This window comes from Dasypus novemcinctus, chromosome 28 (assembly GCF_030445035.2).
Source record: "Dasypus novemcinctus isolate mDasNov1 chromosome 28, mDasNov1.1.hap2, whole genome shotgun sequence".
In the NCBI taxonomy this organism is placed as follows: Eukaryota; Metazoa; Chordata; class Mammalia; order Cingulata; family Dasypodidae; genus Dasypus; species Dasypus novemcinctus.
The window spans coordinates 19,184,042-19,206,438 of NC_080700.1; the positions used below are offsets into that span (position 1 = coordinate 19,184,042).

General features: G+C 36.7%; 1 protein-coding gene across 14 annotated transcripts in view; it reads right to left on the minus strand.

Annotated features, from left to right (window-relative positions):
* Window positions 1–22,397, minus strand: part of LOC111766688 (zinc finger protein 596-like) — a 79,952-nt gene that overhangs the window by 18,969 nt on the left and 38,586 nt on the right. For 5 of the 14 annotated variants that reach the window (XM_058289599.2, XM_058289595.2, XM_058289598.2 and 2 more), the window contains 4 exons: window positions 19,759–19,885; window positions 19,075–19,122; window positions 18,393–18,484; window positions 14,071–17,941 (listed from right to left, as the gene is read on the minus strand). In XM_058289599.2, coding sequence (XP_058145582.1) covers window positions 16,232–17,941; window positions 18,393–18,484; window positions 19,075–19,122; window positions 19,759–19,885 — 1,977 coding nt within the window. In that variant the 3' untranslated portion in view covers window positions 14,071–16,231. Of the gene's footprint in view, window positions 1–4,960; window positions 8,726–12,489; window positions 12,745–14,070; window positions 17,942–18,392; window positions 18,485–19,074; window positions 19,123–19,758; window positions 19,886–22,397 lie in introns of those variants that run through there. The other 9 variants (XM_058289608.2, XM_058289605.2, XM_058289606.2 and 6 more) reach the window with 4 other exon arrangements.

A 22,397-nucleotide genomic window follows, 5' to 3' on the forward strand; every position in this document is an offset into this window, starting at 1 on the left:
TGATCCAGTGCAATGTAAACTGTAATCCATGCAGTGTAGCAGTGTTCCAAAGTGTATTCACCAAATGCAATGAATGTGCCACAATGACGAAAGAGGTTGATGTGGGAGGAATGAGGATGTGGGCTGTGGGGTATATGGGAACCTCTTAAAATTTTTAATGTAACATTTTTGTGGTCTATGTAACTTTTTAAAAAGACAATAAAAATTAAATTAAATTTTAAAAAGGATCCAGTATCAGGTTCTATTTACCAATATGTTCATATGCAAATTAATAGTGATTAAGAATTTGGCATTTCTGGGGACAAATAATTTCAACTTCCATGCATCCCTTACAAGAAAATTGAAGGAAGTTTGTCAGACTGAAAAGATATTACTCCACTGGAAAGCAATGAAGAGCATAAGAAATGATAAACATGTGGGTTAATATAAAAGCTTCTATAGGTATAACTTTTATTTCTTGTTTTAACTTAAGAGATGTAAAATTGTATAAATCAGAAATTATAATATTACATGAAGCATTTGTAACATATAAAAATATATATCATAACAACATAAAAAAAGGGGGGGAAAGAAATGGAGGTACAATGGAGCAAAGTTTCTATATTTCTGGGTTGATCTGAAGTAGACTGTCATAAAATAAGCTGTATTTTAATTTTTCAATTAGAGTCTCAAAGGAATAACTAAAGGACATATTAAAAGTAAACAAATCAATATAAATGGTACACTAAATAATAACTTACACAATACAGAAGAACAAGAGAGGACATATAGAAAATAGCTAATATGGGATATATAAATCCAGAAATGCCAACAAACCCATTGAATGTGAATTGCCTGAACAGCTTACTCAAAGTTAGAGATCATCAGACTGGATGAATTTACAGGCTCTAAGTATGTATTTTTTACAAGTGACCCACCTCAGATTAAAAACACAAATGAGTAAAAATAAAATGATGAGTAAAGATGTATCATTCAAACAGAAACCATTAGAAAATTGGAGTAATTACATTAGTATCAGACAAAATAGACTTTCCAAGAAATATTACTAGAGAAAATGATGGATATTTCATAAGAAAAGAATCAATACAGGAATAAACTATAATTTTAAATAAATGCATATTTAATATCTAAGCCTCAAAATACCTAAAATAAACCCCTGACACCTACCTTAATAGCCCTGTGAAGGAGGAGACAAGGTTACTGTCACATGATTTTCCCCAAATCAGTTCCTCCTACTTGATGCTGCCAACTTCATAGCATTTAGACTGATTGTTTCAAGCATATGTTTACTAATTTAGCTCATGTAGATCATGTTCTCCCTCTGAATGTCCAACCTATACTAGTATTAGTATGTACAGCTGATATACAATGAATACTTTTGCATAAAAAAAAGAGGAGTAAATGAATGAATGGACGGTAGCCCACACAGAGATGGAGAAGCAAGGGAGCATAGCATATTCTAGAAACTGTTATAAGTTGTTTCAAATGCCTTCAGTAGCACTTTTCTAAACTGAATTCCTAGTGATGTTAATGGGTTTTCAATGAAAAACAGGAGTTCAGTATTCAAAATTTGCATTCTGTTCTTTTCATGGATATTCTTTATGCCCACTACTGTGTTTAAACCAATTTCCCCACTTTCACAAATGAAATTATTTGTTCAGAATTGTATTAATAACTTGAGAGTTTCTCCCCAGAATCCTTTTTAGAATATCCTGACCTCTAGTGAAACATAACTGTGAAGAGATGGTAAGAGTGAGCCTGGAGACATGAACTGTGGACAGACCATGCGATTTTTGGTATGAAATGCTGAAGAATTTGGACTTTATTGTGCAGACTACAGAAACAAAGGAAAGGTTTTTGACAAGGTTTTTGTATTTTTAAGTAGCATCAGTACAGAGGATGAATTGGAGAAAGCCCTGGCAAGAGGCAGAGGAACTAGTAGGAATTTTGTGATAGTCTGGCTACAAGTAATGAAGACTTGGGCTAAGTCTATGGCAGGAAAAACAGAGAAGAGGAAGGAAATTAAGAAAATATTTTTAGGGAGTAGACACATTATCACTAAATGCACTAATGAATGAAAGAGTAGGACATGTCAAGGAGATCTTCCATCTTCTGGCTTAGAGTATCGGTGGTGATATGCACCCTGACAGGAAAGGGGGGAAGCACATTGTATGAAGAGCTTGAGTTTGAGGTATCCATGAGAGTCCAACTGCAATTCAGATGTGGGGCTGAGGAGACAGTTCTCATTAGATATGAAGAGTTCGGTTCACTTGTATTTTGATTCAGATGAATCCAAAGTTTGGAAGTGACCACTCCAAAAATGTATTAGAGTGAGGTGTATATGGGCAGGAGATTGAAACTTTGGGCATCAACAGGAAAGGAATACATAATGAAAGACTACACTGAGAAGGAAGAAACAGAGAAGTAGGAAGGACGTTGGAAAGGATGATATGGGTAAGCCAAGGTGGGGGTAGGGAAAGATATAATCAAACCTATAAAAATAATGAGAAATCAGGAAGTAAACATCAAGAAGATAAAGAAAGGAATGTGTCCATTACAGTAGAAAACTTGAATGTAGCCTTAAGAGAGCAGTTTCAGTGGAGTAGCTGGCTGAAGTGCGACAAGATCACAGCTAGTTGAACTTGAAATGAGTATAAATGGTGCCAGGTCATGACCCCAGACTCAGATATCTAAGAACCTTAGCTCTGAGAGGAGATTGAGGGAGCAGCACTTACAGTGGTGGAGGCCTTCAGTGAAGCTGTTATCTCAGTTCTGGATGAGACAAAAAGAGGAAAAGCATGTTGATGTGTCAAGGGAAAGCCAGAGAGAGAGAGGGGAGACATCTGAAGGGACTGAGCAAGGTAGTTGTGCCAAGATGAGAAGTAACATAGTCAAGGCCAACTGAACTAGGCCTATTAATATTTTCTTATTCAAGTATCTTGTTCACCAATTGGCATATTTTTCTAAAACCCAATACTTAGGATAGATTAAGTAAATTAGGCAGAAACATCTTTTTACCCATTTGACTCTTCCTTACCATAGTAGGTTAGAACAAAGAAGGGTTAACTTACCAAGAAACATGCCATGTTCCTCCAGTCACTTATACACTGCTCCCACCACTCTCCATAGATTCCAAAGTCCCATGTGATCTGCCGTCTTCTCAGCTCTCCAACTGCATTCCCAACCAATTTTCCCCACTTTCTTTTCTGTTCCTTGAACTGGGGAACTTCTTTCCCCATTTAAAACATTTGCCCTTCCTATAACTGCTAGCAGGAAAGCTCTTTTCTTAGCACTTTGAGTGGCTGCCTCCTTCAAATTCTTCATAACTAAGCCTGAAGGCCACTTCATCTCCTCACATGAAAGGATATCTCTGTAGTCACCTATACTTTCTTAGTGATCATAGTAGTCTTTATTTATTCTTTTATTCTTTGGTGTGATTATGTTTTAACTTTATATTTAGAGATGTTTAGATTCATGTTTACAGAAAAATTACAATAAAATATAGTGAATTCCCATACAACATCCTGGCACCCATATATGGTTACTATTATTGACATAATAGATTAGTGTGGTCCATTTGTTAAAATCGATGAACCAATGTTGAAGCATTGCTATTTTTTTGTCTTTATTTTTTTAATATTACATTTTAAAAAATGACATCCCCATATACCCCCATTCCCCTCACCCCTCTCCTCCCCCCATAACAACAATCTCCTCCATCATCATGAGACATTCATGGCATTTGGTGAATACATCTCTGAGCACCCCTGCACCTCATGGTCAATGGTCTGCATCATAGCCCACACTCTATCACGTTCCACCCAGTGGGCCATGGGAGGACATACAATGTCCAGTAACTGTCCCTACAGCATCACCCAGGACAACTCCAAGTCCTGAAAACACCTCCACACATCTTTTCTGGCATTTAATTAGGATTGCTGGCAATAAAGCACCATCAAGGTGACAGTGATTTACCATAATGCCAGATTTTCAGTGCATGTAAGTGCAAAGCATTCCAAATTGTGAAATGAATAAGATCAAATATGTCAAGATTTATTGTCCTCTTGCCCCTTAGTGTATAAATACTCAATACTGAAACAATACAGTCAATTCTCTCCTAGTGAAGCATAAAAAGCAGCCATCTACTAACTCTGGCCTGGGTAGTTGGCCAGACTGGGAAAATGGCCATGATTGAATCTTTTCCCATCCTCTTTCAGCCATTTGTGCTAAGTAATAAACTGTTCATTTACTAGAAGAGGTTTTGTGTCTGAACCTGTGTTCCCAAGATGCACTAAAGAACAACTTGTTCCACTGATTTTGTGGGCTGCAAGCTGAGTATCTTGAAAATTACGGAATGGGATGAATTTTGGCAATCATTTTCATCTTTCTTTCATACCTTTTGTTCAGTGGTGTCGCAAGCAAAGCAGGAATGGTATATTTGTGGAGTAAACTGTAGCTGACCAACGATCACAGCTTTTGATTATTGAATTCAGATCACTGGGTAATGGCTCTGGGGAAAGTTATTGTACCTGGACTGTACATAGGTGGTTACAGCCAATGTTTCAAACTTGTCTACAATCCAGAGTAAAGCCCCACAGTTGGGGTACCTATGGCATGATGTCTACATCCTCTTGAGGAAGGGTATAAATAAATGGCTTTTAAGAATCCCCCATGAATACCAGGGAATTGTCTAGCTGGTTTAATCCTGAGATCAATGAGGTTGAGGGTACCAGTGCCTGGCCCATGGTTTTCTTTATCTCTATTCATTCTAGAACCAGGATTAAAATCATGCCTGTAAGAATAATATTGTGGTGAGTGTGAGGCCAGTGATTGTTCAGATTATGAGAACTGCATATGGTGACCTGGAGGTGAAATCAAAATTATGAGACATTAGGAAGATGACAGAGTAGGGAGTTCCAGTACTCAATCCATCTACTACAACAATTATAAAACAGGCAGGGAACATCTGAAACATCTATTTGAAATGTCCACAGTACAGGAGAACACTGAACAACATCCATGGAAGAGCAGGAGGAGGAAAAGAAACTATAGTAACAAACTCTAATTACCATCTCTGAGTGGCAGCGACTTGTGTCCATCATACAATATCACAACAGACCAGCCCCATGGAGTACAGTCCCTGGATAGTTGCTATTGTCAGAAAGGTATTTAAAAATCCTATTCCCCAAGAACATGGGAGGCACAGTTGATCACTGATCACAGCTTTTTTTCCCCTTATTTTTCAAATGTTACATTCAAAAAATATTAGCTCCCCATATACCCCCCACGCCCCTCATCCCACATCAACAGCCTCTTTCATCATCATAGCACGTTACTGCATTTGGTGAATACATTTTGGAGCACTGCTCTACGACATGCATAGTGGTTTACAGTGTAGTTTACACTCTCCCTAGTCCACCCAGTGGGCCATGGCAGGACATACAATGTCCAGCATCTGTCCCTGCAGTGCCACCTAGCACAACTCCAAGTCTTGAAAATGCCCCATCATATCTCTTCTTCCCTCTCCCTACCCTCAGCAGCTACTGAGGCCACTTTCTCTACATCAATGCTATAATTTCTTCCATTACTAATCACAATAGTTCCATAGTAGAATATGAGTAGGTCCATTCTAATTGATACTTTATTCCTCCATCTTGTGGGCCCTGGGATGGTTATGTCCACTCCACCTCTAAATTGAGAGGGGGCTTATAGTCCACATGGATGATGGATGCAATTCTCTTGCTAGCATTTGTAGGCACTCTTGGCTCACTGGTGTGGTGGTTGACCTTCTTCACCTTCCTGTTAGCTGGCCAGGGTAAGTCCAATAAACCAGATGATAGGAGTTGTAAATCTGCTGAAACTCAGGGCCTGGCTGTCACATGGACAGTCCAGAGATTCAGGTCTCCTGAGTATACACCAACCTCAGCACCAACCACAGGTCCAATAAAAGTAACAGAAGAGGCATGTGTAGAAAGGTCACATCTGAGTACATCTCCATCACACTCAGGTACACAAACTCCAAAGTAGAACCAACTAACATGGCACTGAACTCCACAGCCATCTGTCATGACCATAGAACCTGTGGGTCTCTGTAGCCCTCAGGGTACCTGGGCTTCTATCTACTTTGGCTGTCTCTAGGACCCTGCTGAGGCATGTGTAAGCATTACCCCTCTGATGACCTCCTGACTCTTTTTTGGAGACTCATAGTCATATAAACTCATTTGTCCTTTCCATTTCTCCCTTTTATCCAAGTCATAAAGCAGTTTTTAACACCTGATATTACATGTAGACTAAGATATTCTGTTGGTCTTAGTTGACCCTTTTATTCAAGGTCTTTTTCTAGTTACATCATCAGCAGGTGCTTGATAGCAATCCCTTGGCACCAGGGAGTCTCATTCATGGGAGACATACCCCAAGCTGGGGGTTGAGGGGTGGGGAAGGTAATGCATTTACATGCTGAGTTTGGCTTAAAGAGTGGCCACCTTTGAGCAACATGGAGGCTCTCGGGAGGCAACTCTTAGGCTCCCTGCAGCTCTAGGCCTAGTTCATATTTCAGGTGCATAGGCTCATAAGCATAGTCATCAGTATCAAGGGCTCATTTTTGGATCATTCTTCTTTATTGGTCTTTGCCATTGCACTTGGATTTTTGCTGTTCCATTGGTGAAGGTAATAGAGCTCCCATCACTAGGAACTCAGCACTCCCTCAGTTGTCATTTGTAACTGCAACTACTATGAACATATCCAAACATTTTTATGTACCCTGTATACATGCCCTGGAGAACTCCCTCCCAACCATGTGCCCCCTATCAATAACACCCCACAACTGTGTTCCTCCCCTGCCATAGTTGAACCTCTCAGTGGTCCAAAACTTGCTCAAAAATGAAGTGTGATATATTGCCAGGTTCCATTAATAGTAAATAGTAAAATGGAACATAGTGGTGAGTTTAAAGGTGGGATATAGAATACAGACTAATTTAGAAAAATTAAATAAAGTAAAAATAAATTGGGGTATCAAAAAATGAAAAAGCTTTGTTTTTGATGTTTTGCCTTTCATCAGTGCAATAAGTGTACAGTGGCGAGGCAATTTCTTCCATTTCTTCCTCAGTGTCTACATCCATTTTTTTCCTACTTATTGTCTTCACAAAAATTTAAGATCACAGTAATTCACATATACAATACACAGTACTCCTACACAGCCAACATCAAACAATTTGTCCTTTCCCCAAAAATGATCTTTTCACATGTTCATATTATATTTGCTGCAGTTGATGTACAGATATTAAAACAATAGCTTTCAAACATGGTTCCATTTGGGTTTACATTATGGTTTATATTTTAGCCTATACAATTTTCTAAATTTTTAAATACTTTATGTTTTACATTATGGTTTACATTTTAGCCTATAGACTGTTATACATTTTTGGTGTAATTTTACATGTTCTTTATCCATCATTGCATGATCTTGTGGAACACTCCCATTGCTCCACAGTTACACTAATTCCTTCTCTTCAATACCTCTTTCCACCTCCCCTCAGGGCCCACAGTGACAATCAATTTTCATTACTTGAAGGGCCATATTGAGAGATACTTGCAACAATGTCAAAGGCTTGACATATTCAACTGCCCTAACCCATTGGGAGTGTTCAGATCACTGGGTAATGGCTCTGACAGAAGTTATTGATACAACCTGTTCTGCACTAAGGTGGCTGGAGCCAATATTTCAGTCTTTCCTGGACATAGGCAGAAACAGTGGTGATTTAAAGAAGCAGTAGTTGCCTAGGGCTCTGGGGGACAGTAAGCTGAAGTACTGCATTTGCTTGCCAGGCTAGAAAAGCTCAGCTTTAGGAAGCCATTCAAAAAACTTCTGTTGCCCTTCCTGTCCTTCTCCATAGGACACATTAGAGAAAGTCTGTACCTTTCAATAGTCTCTGGCTTTGTTACGGCTGGGAAAAACCAACTTGGGAAATTCTTCCCTGGGGTGACCATCCTACCAGAATTTTCCTGTACACAAAAGTAGTATAAGACAATGAAAGGAGTGTAAAAAACTATGGAAGTGGACTGTGTGAGTAAAAGCCTGCAGCTTCTAATACTCAGGAGAGGATAGTCTATATACTATGAAAAGAGCAGAAAACCAATCTCCTGTCAACAGTGAAAATGCAAAACAACAAGCAAAGCCACAGAACAAGATAGAGGCCCAGAAAGACAAGGAAAACCCTGTACACTCCATTTCTCTGGACAAACCTTCCTGATAGGAGGGCTGAAGCCCAAAAAATGTTTTTCTCATCAGCTGTTTACAAAATGAAAAGATACATTCCATGCACAAATCCAAAAATTAACATTTTACATATTAACACATAGATTGTGCAAGGAAAAAACAAAATACAAACAGAGGAACAGGAAATGGTGGTCCATCCAAAGGAAGCAGATAAAAATACAGAAAACTCCAATGAAGGAGATGAGAATGTGGACACAATTAACAAAGTATTTTAAAAAGAGGTCTTAAAAATTCTAGAGGGTGAATGAAAGTCCAGATAAAGAACTGAAGTAAATCAGAAAAACAATAAATGAGCAATATAAAAGTTTAAAGAGAGAAATGTAAAAGTAACAAAACAATAGTCCTTGAGTTGAAGACCACAATTACTGGTATGAAAATTTATCAGGAGGGTTTCAAGTGTAGACTGGAGCTGACAGTGATCTTGAATAAAGATGTTTGAAATGAGTCAGGCTGAGGAAGACAAAGAGAAAAAAAAGTGTTAAAAGTGAAAATAGCCTAAAACATCTACTGCATACCAATATATAAGGGTCTGCCAGATGGAGAAGATAAAAGGGCCAGAGGGGGTATTCAAAAAATAGAGAAATTCACAACTTTTAAGAAGGTGTGAATATGCAAATCCAAGAAGCTCAGTGATCACCAAATGGGATGACCATGTAAAAATATTCCCCACCATACATTACACTATCTAATTCGAAGGAAGAGGAGAGAGTTTTGAGAGCTGCAAGAGAAAGGTAACATTTTACATACAAGGAAGTCCCAATTAGATTGAGTGATTAATTTCTCATCAGAACTCAATGGAGACAAGAGGGCAGAGGGTTGAAATACTTAAAGTGCTGAAGGAAAACAACTGCCAGTCAAAAATTTATATACAGTGAATTCTTTCAAAAATGAAGGAGAGGGAAGCAGATGTGGCTCAAGAGATTGGGCTTCCATTTACCAAAAGGGAGAACCCAGGTTCAATCCCCAGGGCCTCCTGATAAAGGCATGCCCACACAGCAAACCAGGCCAATGCAGTAAGCCAGGCCTGCACAGTAAGCCAGCACCCATGTAGGGAGCCAGTGCCCACATGGCAACCCATGTCATAAGCCAGTGCCCAAGTAGTAAGCCAGTGCCTGCATGATGACCTCTATGGCAAGCCAATGCATGCATGGTGAACCAATGACTTTACAGCAACTCTCACAGTGAAAAAGTGCCTGTGCAGTGATCCAGTGCCCATGCTGTGAGGCAGTGTCCACATAGTGAGCCAGACAAGATGATGACACAACAAAAAAAAGAGAGTCAAGGTGAGACACAACAGAAATCAGGAACTGAGGTGGCATAAATGACAGGGAAACTCTTTTCATGTTGGAGGTCCCCAGGATAAAATCCTGGTGAATCCTGGAGGAGAAAACAAGAGAAGACAAGAAAAGAGAGAAATAGACATGGAAAATCATGCAGTGAATGGACACGGCAGAAAGAGCAGGTGGCAGGGAGGAAAAAAGAGGAAGAAATTAAGATGTTCTCTGTTAAACAAAAGCTGAGGGAATTCATCACCACTAGACCTGTGTCGCAAGCAAAGCTAATGGGAGTTTTTAGACTGAAATGAAAGTACAGTAGAAAGTACTTCAAAACGACCTAAAGAAACAATGTTCTGCAATACAGGTAACCATTTGGGTAATTGTAAATGCCGGCATTATTGTATTGCATTGTTTGGTATGTATCTCCACATCTTGTTTCCTACAAGTGCCTAAATGAAAATGTAAAAAGGCATTAATAAGGCCTTTTGTACTATAATGCACAAACATATAAGTGGTAACAAGTAAAAAATTGTGGGGGTTCAGAGGCCTATAATATACATGCAAGCTATTGAAGTTAAGTAATTATCAAGCTGAAGATAATTGTTAGATATTTAGGAGGTTAAATTTTAAACTCATGCGTTAAAAACAAATGAAAAACATATCCAGATATAATTGGGGAGGCACTCAATATGGTACAACACAAGAAAGCAAATTATTGTTAAATAGAACTGAGTGTTCCAAGCAGGGCACCATGTAAAGTGACAGCTTCCCACCAAACTGAGAGGGATACATCAGACCAAAGAAAGGCTCAGACAAGTCAAGCTTAGTGGACAAAGAACATTTTATAGGGGACTTATGTGGGGGCTCAAACTTGATGGTCCAGAGGGGAGATCCTCTCTCTTACAGAATCTGAAACTGGTCATGGCCTAAATCCTGATCTGTGGCAGTAGGAAGAGAGAGCATGGCATTTCTGAAGCTTGCGACACACTTGCCACAAAGCAAGAGGAATCTTTGATACCACATGTCTATGTGCAGATGGAGAGGGCATATGAGGAGGGAGTATGATTAAAAGTGCAGTGCTCAAGAGAGATAATCAATGCCCAGTGATTCATAGTATTTTCCAGCAGGGCAGAATTTACACATTCACAGGAACTGTGTAAAATAAGCATTTACCATGTTGGTCAGCAGGGCTGAAGTTACAACTCTAAAATAATTCCTAAGGAATCTATTGATACAAAGGTGGTCAAGCAATTCACAGATCACATTATTCATAGGGGTTCTGGGAGAGAAGTCAAAGCACACATTTTCTTTATCAGTCATGAGCTCGTTATTTCTCAATAATTGCTGTGTAACTATTAAGAAATGAAATGTTTCTGTGACTAGAAAGGGGAAAGAAATGAAACGGTTGTGGGAAAAATTTAAACCCATATATGCTACAATGAGAGACAAAAATAGTGTAAGACTTACAAAGGTAAATAGAAAAATAGAAAAATAACCAATAGTTTCCTTAAATGTAAATGAAATATACTCTCCTCTCAAAAGGAAGAGATTGCTAAAATGCATTAAAAAGCATGAACCAACTATATGCTGTCTGCAAGACACTTATGTTACATTCAAAATACAAATATGTTGAGGGTGAAAAGATGGAAAAAATATCATATAATTTGCCCCCAAAAAAGACTGAGGTGGCTATAATAATATAGGACAAAATAGTCTTTAAATCAAAAACATATATAAGGGTCAAAGATGGTCATTACATACTGATAAAGGGAACAATTCAACATGAAGGTATAACAATTGTGAATATACATGCACCTAACAGCAGAAACCAAAAATATATGGAGCAAGTACTGACAGATTTGAAGAGAAAAATTAAAAGTTCCACATTAATAGAAGAATTTGACACACCATTCTCAATAAGGGATAGACCATCTAATAAGAACATTAAGGTATTACAGGATTTGAATAAGATACATGAAACCAACTTGAATTAACAGACATATGTAGAACTCTGCATCTGGCAAAAACAAGTACATATTCTTCTCAAGTGCTCATGGCTCATTTTGCAGGCTAGACTATATATTGGGGCACAAGTCTCAATGAGTTAAAAATTTTGAAATCATACAATGCATGTTCTCTGATCACAACAGAATGAAGCTAGAAATAAATAACAGAGAGAAAGGGGAAATACAGAAATATGTGGAAATTAAACAATATAATCTAAAATACCCAATGAGATAGAGAAAATCAGAAGCATAATTAGGAAATATCTTAAGGTGAATGAAAATGAAAATACTATGTACCAAAACTTTTGGGATGCAGCAAAGTCAGTACTGAGAGGGGAATTTATAGCTCCAGATGCTTACATTAAAATGGAAAAAAGACTTCAAATCAGACACATAACCACAAAACTGGTAGGTTGTGAAGAAGAACAAACTAAACCAACAGCAAGCAGGAGGGAAATAATAAAGGACAGAGACAAATGAAATAGAAAACAATAGAGCATTAAAGAACTGTAAGTTCATTCTTTGTAAAGATGAATAAAATCAACAAATATTTAGTTAGACTGACAAAGAAGAAAAGAGAGAGGATACAATAAAATCAGAAATGAAAAGGGAGATATTACTACCATCCTTAGTGAAACATAAAAGGGCCATAAGTGGCTTCTATGGACAGATGTGTCTCAGTTTGCCACAGGCTGCTGATGCAAAATATCACAAATGGTTGGGTTTTATAATAAGAATTTTATTTAAGGCAAAAATTTACAGTTCTGAGGCTATGAAATGTCCAGATCAAGTTATCCACAGAGATGCATTTTTCACCAATATTAGCTACTGGTGACATTGAGGTTTTCCCACACAGCGAAGCAAAATGGTCACCATTCTCTCTCCAGCTCCCTACATTCACTTACAGAACCTACCATCACATGGAGCTCACCTGTGGACAAGCAGTCACAGGGATTCTCTCTTTCAAGTCCTCCTCTTCAGTCTTGGCTGCTTTGCTTTCTTCCAAACTTCATCTGTTATAATGCATATGTCTGATCTCTTTGACTATGAGCTGTTCTGTGGGCCCATCCTCTTGGGAGTGTTGGATTTAAATTGTGAATGCTAGTGATCCTCAACCTATCTCTCACATGGCAGGAACAAAAATGACAGTTGTCTTTTTCTCTGTCATATTTACATAAGGCTTTGCCTAAGGACAGAATTCCAAACTGTGTCACATTTCAGTGATGTACTCCAATCAAAAGGGCTTGACACAGGAAGGGAATAGTTCACAAACTTAATCTTTTCCTTTCTGGGGTGCATAAAGGAACTTCAAACTGTCACAAGATGTAAGACAATACAATAAATAATGTAGATGAAAAAGACAAATTCTTAGAAACATAAACTACCTACATTGTCTGAAGAAGGAATAGAAGATCTAACAAATCAATGACAAAGAGATTGTATCCATAATCAAAATGTCCCCAAAAAAGAATAGTCCAGGACCACATGGGTTCACAGGAAAATTTTGAAAAATATTTAAAGACATCTTTAAATCTGCTCAAACTCTTCCAAAAACCTGAAGAGGGAAAACTACCTAACTCATTCTATGAGGCCAGCATTACCTTAACAGTTAATCCAGATAAAGATAATACATAAAAGAAAAACCACAGAAAAAAATCTCATTAACTTAAAAGTAAAAATTCCCAACCAAATATCACCAAACTGAATCCAGCAGCATATTTTAAAAATTATACATGATGAATGATGAAGTGGTAATCATCCCTGATATGCAAGTTTGGCTCAACATGAGAAAGTCAATTAATTTTATCCAGCACACTACCAGAAATAAAGAAAATGCCCACATGATCATCTCAATCAAAGCAGAAAAAGCATTTGAAAAATACAGCACCCTTTGTACATAAAAACACTTAGAACACTAGGAATAGGAGGAAACTTCCTCCACATGAAAAGGGCACATATGAAAAGCCCACAGCTAGCATGCTATTTAGTGGTGAAAAACTGAATGCTCTCCATCTAAGATCAGGAACAAGACAAGGATGTGCAGTTTATCCACTGTTGTTCAATACTGCACTAAAGTTTTGCCAGAGCAATGAGGCAAGAAAAAGAAACAAGGACTTACAAATTGAAAAAAAAAAACAAAGTAAATCATTTCCTATTTGCACTTGATATCATTGTACATCCAGTTAATCCTGAAAAATCTACAACAAAATTCCTAGAACTAATAAATGAATTCAGCAGAATGTCAGGGTAGATCAAGAGGCAAAAATCACTAGTGCTTCTACATACAATGAACAATTGGAAGAAAAAAACCCATTCAAAGTAACAGATTAAAAAATCAAATGTAAAAGATTATATAAACCAAGTATAAAAAGGACATCTAAACAGAATACAATAAAATATTGCTAAAGGAAATTTTAAAAGATCTAAATAAATGGATGTCTATTCCCATGTTCATGGATTGGATATCAACCTGTTGTCAATACTGCCCAAGGTAATTTGCAGATTCAAAGCATTTCCAATTAAAATACAAACAAGTTTATTTTCAGAAATGGAAAAGAAAATCACAAAATTAAAAGGATGGATAATGGGCCCTGAGTAGCTAAAGCCATCTTTAAAAAGAAAACTAAAGTTGAAGGACTCACATTTCCCAATCTTAAAAGTTATAACAAAGGCATGATAATCAAAAGCCGATGGTAATGTCACAATGACAGATATATAGAATAATGACATCAAATTGAGATCTCAGAATTCAATCCTCACATTTCTGGCCAACCAATTATTGGCAAGGTGGAAAAGACTCTCAATCTGTAAAGAATTGCCTCTTAAACAAATGGTGCTGGGAAAACTGAACCACCGTGAGTGAAAAATAGACCTTTATTTCACACCATATACAAAAATAAACTCAAAATTGTATGATTCCATTTAATATGTAAATATAAACCAACTTATAAAGATGAAGTTAGATTAGAAATTATGTAGGGCTGTGGAAGGATAGAGGGATTGTGAAGTCACTTCAAAGGGGTGTGGAGTTTTCCTTTTTTGAGTAATGAAATTGTTCTAAAACTTTTTTGATGAAGGCATAACATTCTGATTATACTAAAACCCATTGAGTATATACTTAGGGTAGATTGTATGGTATGTAAATATATCTCAATAAATCTGCTTTAAAATAAATATGGACGAATACCCAGAAAGAGCAGCTATATACAGCAGGGGAAGCACAGAGAGATTGAGATGTGATAAATTTCCATTTTTTGTCTTTTTATCATTATTGAAATAATAAAAATGCTCTAATAATGACTGAAATGATGAATATACAATTATGTGATTATGTCGAAAACCATTGACAGTACACTTTGGATGGAATGTATTCTTCTCTAATATGTATTAAAAAAATTGATTTGTTCTAAAACTTAACTGTAAGATTTCCATGTTTGCACACTCTGGATACCAAGGACAGAATTTCCAAATATCGACCATCAGAATTGCATTGACTATGGGTATTGAAGGTTCTGGATTCTATCAGGTATTTTAATATTAATAAGATGATTATTGCAGTGCATTTTACCTGGATACTTCCTACAGGGAAACTAGCCATGGGAAGTATGAATGATCTGGGTCTCTGCCCGTTACAGAGAATGACTGAGTACATGGTTCTCATGCCCACTGGTAAAGATCCTAGTCACTGAGTTGAAGTATTGTTTCCTTTAAGATTGGGAACAAAGAGGCAAAATGTGCTCCTCCCCTTCAGTTATTTATTCACTGACCCAGAAAAGGCAACTAAATATAGTCATCTATGTGGGAAAGACTTCAAAATCACAGACTTCACACATTCTTCTATACCCAAACCTGTAACATTTTCCACAGTTGATATTCATAAAATCAGCAGGCACCTCAAACAATATCCCTCAGAGTAACACAATTACTGATGCACACATCCTCCCCAATCTCTGAATAAATGATTTCCCATGATTTTTTATGACTGCATTCTCCATCATGAATTTTTTGGAAATCTCTGAAGGGATGTCATCCTCCTAATAGAGACTTTTCACTCTTATTTAATGATTTGTGGTTATTCTTAAACTGTGTTTCCTTTAGCACATTAAGACCTAGCTTCGACTGAATGGTACTGCAGTGATTACAGACATTGTTTCACTATTGTGGAGTTCACTCAATTAATTTAGAGGATAAATTAGGAATTAAGGCAATCCCACATTGAGTACAGGTGTAGACTTCCTGACGTGATTTCTCTGGTGAGCTTATCAGAGTGGTAGAAAAGTCTTCTCCAACTCCATTATATTTATATTATGCATTCTCTCACATAGTATATCATTTATCTACGTAGGGCTTTACTATTTAGATGACATGTATATGGATTCCCCACCAGTAGGAAAGTTATTAGATTATCTGAAGTAATAGGGATGACTACAGGAGCTACTAAACAGATTAAAAATTGTTTATTTACTGTGTGAGTGCTTTTCTATGTTTAAAGGTTAAATCTATGGCTGAAGTCTCTTTCATATCTAAAACTATTATACTGTTAGTTTTTACATTTAAAGTAAGAATATTGACTAATGGATTTGTCCAATTTTTGGCATTCACAGGGATTCTCTCTAGTTGAGTAATCTCCTGTTGTTTAAGGCTAGAAAAATAAATGTTCTCCCATACATATATTATCGTTCCTGTCCAGCATGAATTCTCTCATGATTCCTGAGGCCAGAACTAAAAGTGAAAGCTTTCCCACATACACAACATTCATAGGATTTCTCACCAGTGTGAGTTCTCTCATGTAGTTTAAGGTAAGAGGATGTAGTGAAGGCTTTCCCACAGAGATGGCATTCATGTGGTTTTTCTCCAGTGTGCCATCTCTCATGTTGTTTAAGGTTAGTGGATATAGTGAAGACTTTCCCACAGAGATGGCATTCATGTGGTTTTTCTCCAGTGTGCCATCTCTCATGTTGTTTAAGGTAAGAGGATGTAGTGAAGGCTTTTCCACAGAGATGGCATACATGTGGTTTTTCTCCACTGTGACCTCTCTCATGTTTTTTAAGGGAAGAGGATGTAGTGAAGGCTTTCCCACAGAGATGGCATACATGTGGTTTCACTCCAGCGTGATTTCTCTCATGATGTTTAAGGGAAGATAATTCAGTGAAAGTTTTCCCACAGAGATGGCATTCATGTGGTTTCACTCCAGTGTGAGTACTTTCATGTCGTTTTAGGGAAAATGATCGAATGAAGGCTTTCCCACAAAAACGACATTCCTGCCATTTTTCTCCAGTGTGACATCTCTCATGTTGTTTAAGGGAAGAGGATCTAGTGAAGGCTTTCCCACACAAATGGCATACATGTGGTTTTTCTCCAGTGTGACACTTCTCATGTTGTTTAAGGGAAGGGAATGTAGTGAAGGCTTTCCCACAGAGATTACATTGATGGGGTTTCTCTCCAGTGTGCATTTTCTCATGTTGTTTTAGTTTATATAGCTGAATGAAGGCTTTCCCACAAAGATGACATTCATAGGGTTTCTCTCCAGTGTGAGTACTCTCATGATATTTAAGGGAAGTATAATAACTAAAGGCTTTCCCACACAGATGGCATTCATGTGGTTTTTCTCCAGTGTGACATCTCTCATGTAGTTTAAGGTAAGAGGATGTAGTGAAGGCTTTTCCACAGAGATGGCATACATGTCGTTTTTCTCCAGTGTGCCAACTCTCATGTAGTTTAAGGTAAGAGGATGTAGTGAAGGCTTTCCCACAGAGATGGCATTCATGTGGTTTTTCTCGAGTGTGACATCTCTCATGTTGTTTAAGGGAAGAGAATTTAGTGAAGGCTTTCCCACAGAGATGGCATTCATGTGGTTTCACTCCAGTGTGAGTTCTCTGATGTTGTTGAAGATGAGAATGTGGACTGAAAACTTTCTGGCATAGAAGATTTTCATGGGGTTTCTCTCCAGTGTGAGTACTTTCACATTGTTTTAGGGAAGATGACTGAATGAAAGTTTTCCCAGAAAAATGACATTCTTGCATGTTTTCTCCAGTGTGACATCTCTCATGTTGTTTAAGGGAAGAGGTTGTGGTGAAGGTTTTCTCACACACATGGCATTCATGGGTTTTCTTTCCAATGGAAGTCACATTGTCTTCTCTAAGGTCAGAGTGTTGGATAAAATGTTTAGCACTTTGGTAGCATTCATATGATTTACTTGTTTGGTGACGATGCTTATGTTCTTTAAAATATGAATAGCCACTGAGGACTCTTGCAGATGGTTTCCTGAAATTGGATTTCTTTGTTTTGTGAATCATGGCATATTGGCTCACTGTGGAAGTGTGAGAGGAATCTTCTTGGAAAGAATTACACTTGAAGGAATTCTTTTGGGTGTGAGAGCAGTGCTGTGGGGAATTAGATGAGAGACTGTAAAACTTTTATCCATTTACATGAATTCCTTCTTCCCTACATATGAAACTTAAGACTAATCCACTAGTGGTAGTCTCCAATTAAAATATTTGCCATGTGGGTTTCATATAAAAATTATTCTACTCCATACACAGGTTTTCTCTAATATAACAATCTAATTGCAGGGGTACCAGATCGCTTTTGAGCTTCATGATGTTTCAAGATTACATTCATGAAATCTGTTTGTACAATTTGTTTTTCATGTGACCTAAGGTTAGAGTTTGTATTTAAGTTAATTTTTACCTAAAATTCAAACTATCACAGCTTTTTGCTGGATTAGAACTTAATCTAAACATTAATTATAAATTCATTATTTTACTGAATTCCTAATTTATTCTATCCCTAGGTATCTATTTGGAATACTGAGTTTCACAAAATTGAGCTTACCAATGACATAATCTTAGAAGTGTCTTTCCTACAGGTAGGTTGATTGAGTAACATTTCTATGATTTCCCATGTTTTAAAGGCACATTTCCTCCCTGTAGTAATTGGGAAAAAAGCAGAATAAGTTGCTAGAATAGTACTAGGGGAAGAGAAGTTTAGAAAGTTCCAAGTATCCCTTTCAGTATGTTTCCCACATTCACAATCAGCTGGGAAATAACATCAAAGAAATGAATATTTTAGGGATAAGTATTCATAAGTAAGATAATTGTAGGACATTACAGTTAGAAAAGATTTTGAGGCATGGAATATAAGAAAAAAATTGGGATGTCTGGGGGGTAAAAAAAGAGGGAAAAATCTTCCAAGAATAGGACCAGAAAAAGGATTATTATGTGAAAGAGTAATTGCAATAACAAATGAATATCCCTTTCCTAATGCCAATGACATTCAATAAAGCTTGAGAAGTGTATGGAACAAACATATATGACTAAAATTTCCCCAATATCCTCATCTACATTTTAGAAATAAAAACTCATATCAGGAACACTGAAGAAATCATTACTCATTTAAGGAATCCTGAAGTTAAAAAATACTCAAGCATTCATGAGACCCCTCTTCTAATGCACAGGTCTTTAGAGCTCATGTGGATACTGGTATTGAGGAAAAGCTATTCTTTCTCTCCACATACCTTCCTGTTCCAACTCAGAAAGCACATCTGTTTTGCAGACTTGATATCCTGTTTGTATGAAAAAAAGTTACCTGGGTTTTGAGTTATGAAAGTAACATGGCATGATCATGATGCATATCACAAGTTATCAAAAAAAAAAACAAAAACAAAATAAAATAAGCACTGAAGGTCACAATGCAATAAAAATGAACTTAGATTATAGACAATATTTCAACAAAAACTATCTCTTGACCTTTCGTTTATTTCAATAAGGACCACTGGTTGTTGTTACTCAGGCACTGTAAAAAGAGACTACATAATTGTCTATTTCTAAATAGAGAGAAATATGTTTCCAAAGTGAATGAATATTATCTTAAGGAGAATACATAATTTCTGCACAGCCCTGAGTGCTGGAAATTGAGATCAAGAAACACATTAAATTGAGATCATGAAGGTTAAATTCTATTGGGTGAACTAGATGTAAATAAAAAATGAGGAAACAAATTCATTTTGGGATTTTTTTTAGCACAATATAAATTCATTAAAATTATATAAAAATATAATGTTAAGAGAAAGATGATAAAATTTGGAAAATCTTATTTGGATATCTCAATTAAAAATGGAAGATTATGATAAATATATAGGTAGATAAATTAGACAGATGATAGATAAAAGATAGATGTAGATACATTTTGAGAGTCTCACCTACTGAGACCAGGTTATTGATATTCTCCAGCATCACTTCTCTGAACAGCTTTCTCTGGGATGTGTCTAGCAGGTCCCATTCTTCCTGGGTGATGTCTACAACCACATCCTTGAAGGTCACTAACTCCTAGAACATCACAGAAATTTCTGTTCACACAGGGTTATCCTTACCAATGTCTTGAGTGGGATGTACAAAATAATAGCACTAAAGAGGCATAAAATGTGTATATAAAACTTAAAACGTGTATGTGGTAACAGTAATATCATTATCAATGCTGAACTGCCACCTGTCTGTCAGATGCACTCACAAACACACACTCTGAACTCACTGTAAAAGAAAATCACATGACATAGGGTGTGATATAACCTGGAAATATCCCAATAAACTTGTAATTATGCCTTCTTGCTGCTCATTATAAAGCTTTCATTTGAGCATTCTTAACTAAATCAATCTTGCTCAACAATTTTAAGTAAATGTGCAGACTTACTATAAGGCAAACAATATCCTTGATATATATCATTTTAAAAAATGAGTATGGTTAGATTACTCTCCTATATAGATGAGCTCACTTTTCTTATTTATAAAATCATTTGGCCCTTGCCGATTTCCAGCTTCATTCCACTGTGTTCAGAGAAATTATTTTGTATGATTTCAAACTTTCTGAATTCATTGGGACTTTCTCTGTGGTATAGCATTTGGTTTCTCTTGGATAATGATCCATATGTGCTTCAGAAGAATGTATATCCTGCTGTATTTGGGTTTATTGTTCTGTGTATGTCTATTAGGTCCAGATACTCCAATATATTGTTCAAAGTCTTTGTTTCTTTATTGATTCTATGTGGAGATGTTGTCTAACTGTGATAATAGTGTATTAAAGTCCCCCACTATAATTGTAGAGGCATCTATTTTTCCACTTACATTTTCGGGTGTTTTACTCATGTATTTTGAGGTGCCCTGGTTAGGTGCAGAAATGTTTATGATTGTTCTTTCTTCTTGAAAGATGGCCCCTTTTTCTAATGTGTGGTGTCCATCTTTGTGTCTCATAATAGTTTTTCATTTAAAGTACATTTTTTTCTGATATTAGCATAGCTACTCCTGCCCTTTTATGGTTATTTACTTTACAGCATATACATGGGTAATATTTCCTTATCAATTCTGCCAATCTGTGTCTCTTGACAGGTGAGTATAATCCATTGACAGTCAGTGTTATTACTCCCAAGGAATTACTTACAGTAGCCATATTTTCTTTGCATTTCTGTATGTCATATGTTGCTTTTATTTCTTTTCATCTTTTTAGTTGTTCTTACACTCTTCTCAATTCCTGTCTCTCCTGGTTTTTTTTCCTTTCTTCCTGTACAACTCCCTTTAGTACTTCTTGAATGGTGGATTTCTTATTGGCATACTCTCTTAATTTGTTTATTCATGAATATTTTGAACACTCCATCATTTTTGAATGCCAGCTTTGCTGGATAGAATATTCTTTGCTGGAAATTTTTTCTTTTAGTATTTTGACTATGTCATACCACTGCTTTCTTGCCTCCATGGTTTCAGATGATAAATCAGCACTTAATCTTAGTGAGCTTCCCTTTTATGTGATGGTTCTCTTTTCTCTTGCTGCCTTCACTATTTTCTCTCTGCCGTGAGCACTGGATAATTTGACAAGTATATATATTGGGCTAGGCCTGTTGGAATTTATAGTGTTTGGGGGTTATTGCCCTTCCTGGACATATACACCCATCTTCTTCAATAAGTTTGGGAAGTTTTCAGCCATTATTTGTTCCAACGCATCTTCTGCCCAGTTTCCTTTCTCTTCCCCTACTGGGATGCCTATAATGCATAAGTTTGTGAATTTTGCATTGTCATTCAAATCCTTAAACACCTGCTTGATTTTTTCTACCTTTTAACCTATCAACTCTACTGTGTGATTTCAGATGTACTGTCTTCCACAACAATAATTCTTTGCTCTGCCTGTTCAAGTCTGCTGTTATTTGCTGAGTGTATTTTTGATTTCTTGGATTGTGCCATTCATCATCATCATACCCATTATCTTTTTGTGTATATTTACTATTTCTTCAGTATGCTCTCCAAGTGTTTTCTTAATATCCTTAATAACTTCCTTCACTTCATTAAGTTGGTCCATGATATTTGTTTGGAGAGCTTTGTTTAGTTGTTTGATGTTGTGCTCCTCTTCCTGGCTTTTAGTTTGTTCATTGGATTGGGCCATGTCTTCCTGATTATTAGTAAGTTTTATAATTTTTTGTTGCTTTCTGGTCATCATTTTATCTGGATGGGTTTCTTCAGTTAATTATCTTCTCTGTCTAGTTTCAGGGTTTATTTAAGTGCTGTTTCTGTGTGTGTGTTAAGTCTTCTCCTTGACACTTTGTTCTTCTTAATCTATTTCCTTGATGTTCTATAAGTTCCCATGAAGGAAAAAGATTAAAGGTCAGGGAAAGCAAAAGAGGTAAGAAAAGAAAAAGTATAACACAATTATTGATACTAAATATCAGCAGAAGAACCATGTAAGACCTAGAAGAATGAATATTAAACTCACATTAGCAGTGTAGTTAAAGGAATAAAAAAGTGGAGTGCCTACAATGAAATGGGAAACTGAATATTGAGAAGAATATAGTATGAATTA